The sequence below is a fragment of the Nannospalax galili genome, unplaced genomic scaffold (genome assembly GCF_000622305.1).
Source record: "Nannospalax galili isolate Female #2095 unplaced genomic scaffold, S.galili_v1.0 scaffold702, whole genome shotgun sequence".
Classification (NCBI taxonomy): Eukaryota; Metazoa; Chordata; class Mammalia; order Rodentia; family Spalacidae; genus Nannospalax; species Nannospalax galili.
Window position 1 is genome coordinate 2,516,011 of NW_008348657.1, and position 6,116 is coordinate 2,522,126.

The window sequence follows — 6,116 nt, forward strand, 5'->3', positions numbered from 1 at the left end:
TTTTATGTGTATGCATGTATTGCCTGCATGTAGGTAAGTGCACCCATGTCATGCTATGCCCATGGAGGACAGAAGAGACTGTCAGATCCCCTGGAACTGGAGTTACAGACAGTTGTTAGCTGCCAGGTGGGTGCTGGGATTCAAACCCGAGTCTTCTGTAAGAACAACCAGTGTTCTTAACTAATGAGCCATCTCTCCAGCCCCAAAACTCTTTTTTAAGACCTGGTGTGGTAAACAGCATGCTCTGTATCATTGTGCCAGGCATGCCACCTACTTTGTGCTAGAATATGTCCATACTCTCAATCACTGACACAAAAGTGCTACCTGCCCTACTGTGTGCTGGGGCATGCCCCAAGTTCCCAAGCACTGCCAGCAAACTTGTCATCTTGCTCTGTGCTGGGAGGATGCAACCCATGTTCTTGAGCATCACGAGCATACATTATGCCCCACTGTGTGCTGGGATAAGCCTCATGCTCCAAAATGTAGCAGCATCATATGGTGCCCTATTGTATGCTGGGATGTGTCCTATGTTCCTGAGCACTGTGGGCAGGCATGCCATACCACTCACTAAGTGTTGAAACATATCAGTCCTGGCTAAAGGCATTATTGCAGCACACGAAGGACTTACATGAGAAAGTTTGTTGGGGGAGTCCTTGCAGCTTCCATCTTTCTGCAGGGCTCTTTCCTTGTAGGAGCTCAGGACTTTGGAAGGTGGGCCATGCCATTTGGTTTCTGGCACATGAAGAGAGAACAGTTAAATCCCCAATTTCCAATATTAGCAAGAGTAAGAACAACAGGAGTTGAACAAATGGTTTGGAACAAATAAGCAGGACTATGATTTCCGAACTTTCAGTTCTTGCCAAAGGATACAAAACCCAAGAGCCAACAGAACCACCACCATAGAGGAAATTATCTCCATGGGTGTCACAACCACAGCCACCCCACAACAAACCACAGCCACCCCACAACAAACCACAGCCACCCTGAAATCAACCACAGCCATGCCATCACTACGCACAGTCATACTTTAGCTACCCACATCCACCCCATCATGAACCACAGCCACCTAGTCACACCATAATCGACCAGTCACCCACAGGCGGCATGCTGGGACACCCAGTCAAGCCTCCTGGGCACTCATCAAATCAATGAGTGAGGTGAGGGAGCAGCAGCTAGAATCCAGGGAAAACTTGGAGGTCGGATCCCCAGAGGTCCTGTGTTACCTGGGATCCTGCCTCCTTCCATGATGTCTTCACGCTCCCTGGCTCCATCACACTCCACAGAGCCTGGGCCCTGGTGCTCGAGTAGCAGAGGGGATGGGCACCTGTAAAGAAGGCAGAGTCTAGCTATCTCTTCCCCACACCACCTGCTAGCAGAGGACAGGGCTTCTGGCTCCTACAGGGGCACAGAGGGGACTGGGTGGATCCTCTAAGAGCTGGGCGCAAGACAGGGTTGTTGGCTCCTACAGAGGCCGTGATTTCCAGCCCCTATGGTGGGTATGCAGGGCTGCAGCCCTCCTCAGACAATGGAAATGCAGTATCCTGGCTGACCCCTCCAGAACAGGCACTGCCCTGGGAATGAGGACACCCCATTCCAGCAGCAGTGCTACCAGGCTGTGACACATAAGGATGGGCTGCCCATGCAGGAGGCTACAGGGCTGTCCAGCTATGGTGTGGCACACAGTTCTGTTTTCCTCCTGATTAATGCACAAATTTGTATTAAATGTTTTTTAAAGAAAACATGATTAAGTCTAGACTTTACCCAAATGGGCTTTGCTTTCTAAAAACCCCCAAAAGACAATCTTAGGGAAAAAATTAATTGGAGAAAGTATGTCTGTATTACAATATGGCTCTTACGGAAAGAATCCAAGTTATAGATCTTGGTTTACAGAAAAAGCCAGACAAGGTTTTTCCATTTATATAAAAACAAAATAAAACACTATTTTCCATGTTTAACACATGACTTCATTTAGTATTTACATACCGTTGCAAAGAGCTCATTCACTCGTGTTCAGAAGTCTCTTCTGGTTCAGAATGCACAGTGAGCACTAACTCCACAGAAATGCAGCATCCTAGCCAGGTGTGGTGGCATACACCTGTCACCCCAGTACTTGGGAAGCTGATACAGGTGAATTGCTATGAGTTAAGAAACCAGCATGGGTATGCCGGACAGCTTTAGTTGTCAACTTGACACACCTTGGTTGAAGGAACCGCAATTGAAGAAATGTTTCCATTGGATTGGCCTGTGGCCATGTCTGTTGGACATTTTCTTGATTGCTGAGTGATGGTGGGGCAGCCCACTGTGGCAGTGCCACCCCTAGGCAGGTGGTCCTGTATTGTATAAGAAAGCAGGCTGACCTCAGGTCAGAGGAGCAAGCCAGTAAGCAGCGTTCCTCCACGGTCTGTGCTCCAGGTTTCTGCCCTCAGTGATAAACTGTGACCCCTGAGATGTAAGCCAAATAAACCCTTTCCTCCCCAAATTGGTATTGGTCAGAGTGTTTTGTCACAGCAACGGAGAGGCTGTAAGACAATGGGCTACCATAAAAGACTCGGTTTTAACCAAAACCGACAAAAGAAATGGTGCTTCCTAGCTCAGACCCAGTGCTCACTCTAAGCACCTGTCACTCTTACTAGCCTTGCATGTAGCCTACATATGAGGAATGCTCTGAATACCCCAGGGAGATAGAAAAGAAGCAAGGAGCCATACCCATCATAGCCCACTTGTGGTCTCCAGGGTCCGCTCCCGCCAGGTCCTGGGTCGCTGGATGATGACTGATTGCTGGGAGAACTTCTGCAAAGAAGAGCAGGGCTACTGACATTTCCTGTCACTGTCGGTCCTCAACTATTATAAGCAAATCTGCTTTGATGATGACAAAGAGCAGAACACATTGCAATGAGGAACAGAACCAACCACGGATAAATAGTCTAAGGATTGGTGACACCCCACGATTTCAGGTGGTTCATAGCCAGCTGGCCATCACAGAAAGGGGATGTGATGGGGGGGTATTTGCTGTCTGAAGACTGAAGGCGCAGACAATGGCTCTGGTAAAATAGAGAAAATGGAAGCCAGGGAACACAGGATCCTGAGAACAGCACTAACACATGTTATGTGGAGCTCAGCGCAAGCCATGTCTAGGCTCACTATAAAATCAGCAAAGAAGGCTGAGATTTGGCAAAACCATTGGATTTTTCACACAGTTACCGAATGCAAATCTACTTATCATTTTTCAGGTATTTGTGAAAGCTTACTCAATGGAGAAGACACACTTGCTAAGCTTCCCTCTGCCTGCTGGAGTCTTTCTGGTCTTCCCTGTAATTCTCGGAACTCTGTTTAATTAAGGGAAGCCCTGCCTACTCCTGACTCCAGGTGCCACTTTGCATTGCAGCTGCCCCTCTGCCCCTTTGTACTGCAGCTACTGGTGTGCATTTAGAGTGGTGTGTGGATCATGAACCCGTGACCTTCAAGTAAGGTGGGACTTGAAGCCTAGATAATTTCACTAGTGTTAAGTGGAAAGATTCCTGCATCCTTCTCTGTGATAATGAATAAGCAGAGGAGGGCCACACAGTTTATTAATTCTCATAAATACTTCTCTAGGGTCTGGTCCTTGGCATTTCCCAGATTCTATAGATGCTATTCATCCTTAGATGATGGATGATGGGGTCTGTATCCTTATTATCTTCCAGAGGAGAAATGAGGAGGATCAGAGAGGCCCAGGGGACAGCATATCCGTTAAGTTAGATGTTGGCTCCCAATGTATGCAGACAAGTCTACAGATCAGAGCCCCATATGAACCTTACATGTCTCTATAGCCCTAAGGTCATGTGATATTTAAAAGGCTGGAATTAACACAATAGGGAAACTTCACTATGTTGCTCTTTCAACACAACCTATGTAAGTTAGGAACCCCACGCTCTGACCAGTTTCTCATGTTCCTGGGTTTAACTTTAAAATGTGCATTCTTTCACTGAAAAAGTCACCAAGTCAGGCCTGTTACCTCAGCTACTTGGGAGGCTGAGTCAGGAGGATTACAAGGCCAAAGCTTGCCCAGGATACAAAATGAGTTCAAGTGTAGACTGGGCAATTTAGTGAGACACTATCTAATTTAGATTCAACTCATTTCACTCAAGGTGAGAGAGAAAAGCAAAGCACTATGTGGTGCCTCTTAGGACACTGCTTGTACCACCGTGGGAATTCACTGTTCATGCTGTCTGCTTTGACCTCAAACATGCAGTCTTTCTAGAGGTTCATGGAGAATAATTCTAGGGTATCTTCCCAATGATGGTTTGAGGGGTCAGCTGCCATGGAGGGCAAGAACCTAGAGGCAGTGTCCCTGGAGGACAGGTAGCATCTTACCATGTGACACCAGGGAGAGGTTGGACTCTGAGTGCCACTGTGCCTGAGGTCTCCCCATTGCCCTGCCTGCCTATGGCTCAAGAACAGGCCATCCTGGAAGTGCTCAGGCTGGGCACAGAGCCTGTCCCTGCTCTTCTGATCTCTGACCTGAGTCTTAGTGTTTGAGGAAGGCTGTGGGTATTACCTGGTGCCATCAGGCAGCTTCCTGTCGAAGGATGTGCTGCGAGGGATGGCAGCCTGGGCCTGCTGGAGCAGAGGCTGGCACTGCAGGCGGTCAGGTGTGCCCGGCACAGGTGAAGCTCTAGAAACTGGCTGCAGGGCAGGGGTGGGCACTCGGTGCCATGTGGTATTCCTCCTGAAGGGTGTCTTGTACTCACAGGGCGTGCCCTCGCTGTCCAACTTGTATTCTACCATGGGGATCCGGCAGAGTTCTGAACAGCCCCTGTGCAGTCAATGAGAGGTGATGAGAAGGGAGTGAGTGCCTCAGGCCCAAACGCAATCCATGGAGACTCAACAGTAGGTCTGATGGGTGCTTACTGGGTCTTAACTGGATTGCACCAAGTGTCAGTCCTATATAGGTGGGACTCTCCACCTATGGTAACATTCTCCAGATGTCCCAACTATTAGGCTAGTGTTCTGTCAACAGTCACAGACTAAGGCACTAAAGGGTCCTCTTCTGGCTTCCCTCACTAGGACTGCACCACTAAGCTGGCAAGGAGGGACAGGGCAGTGGAAAGAGCTATCACGCCTAGACTTGAGGGAATTAAATAATTTGTACCTGGCAGGACCGAGACCTCTCAGAAGCCCAGGCTTATCTGTTGTTAGGTATTTTCTATGCCCTTCTGGATTTCTCCAAGTGCTGCCCACTGTCATGGAACATCAAAGCCCAGAGAGGCTGAACAACTGATTAGCATCAAAGAGCAGGTACCACAATGCTGATTTCTGACCACAGAGCCAGACACTGACAGGAGACACCACTGGCAGGGGGAGGTCCTCACAGGGTGACACAAAAGCTCCCTTGTCTGTGGTTAACAATATCTCTCATGTGCATATAACTCTGAATGCATGCAAGTGATTATACATTCACCACATAGTCATCAAGGTATGAGAAAAGTTGAGGACAGAAAAGCCTCCTGTCCAAATGCTTGCAGTCTCCAGATAGATGCAGTGTGATGGCAACCCATCTACTCAGGGATCGAAGGACAAAGTGAGGAGAGATGCTCTGGGAATGCACTGGACCCCAGTGTCCCATACCATCTGCAGTGCTTCCTCACAGACCACAGGTCATCTCAATGGGCCCTTGTCTGACAGTTACTTTCTGGAAAACGCTCTATGGGTCTCCTGATGAGCATTTATCTGACAGGACTTTCCTGAAATCCCTCCAACCTATGTGCACTGGGCTCTGCAGACATGAAAATAAGTGTATGCATTGTAAGAATGGCCTAGTAAGGCACAGGCTCAGGGGTGGAACAGAGTGGGTGGGTCCATCACTCACCCCAGGAAGACAAGCAGATGCCAGTCCCCTAGCCCTACAGAGACGCTCACCGACCAGCCAATCCTGAGGGGGCAACATTTGATATCGACAAACATGTTCACTAGATTTAAAAGTTAAAAAAAAAAATTCTAAAGGCCTAAGAAGGTAAAACAAGAAAATTCAAGATGACTCAAAATGTCTATCTTTCACCAAACAGAGGTACTAAAAAGAGAAGAGGAAGGTAGGAAATGAGTAAGAAATGTTACTAAAAAAAAAAAAAAATCAACAA

At 48.0% G+C, this 6,116-nt stretch overlaps 1 protein-coding gene across 5 annotated transcripts in view; it reads right to left on the reverse strand.

The window, feature by feature from the left end:
- The window catches only part of Sipa1l2 (signal induced proliferation associated 1 like 2), a 196,907-nt gene that overhangs the window by 41,599 nt on the left and 149,192 nt on the right, over positions 1-6,116 (reverse strand). For all 5 annotated transcript variants that reach the window (XM_029569710.1, XM_029569709.1, XM_008845810.3 and 2 more), the window contains 4 exons: positions 4,538-4,795; positions 2,707-2,790; positions 1,224-1,324; positions 629-732 (listed from right to left, as the gene is read on the reverse strand). In XM_029569710.1, the coding sequence (XP_029425570.1) occupies positions 629-732; positions 1,224-1,324; positions 2,707-2,790; positions 4,538-4,795 (547 nt within the window). The remainder of the gene's footprint in view (positions 1-628; positions 733-1,223; positions 1,325-2,706; positions 2,791-4,537; positions 4,796-6,116) is intronic.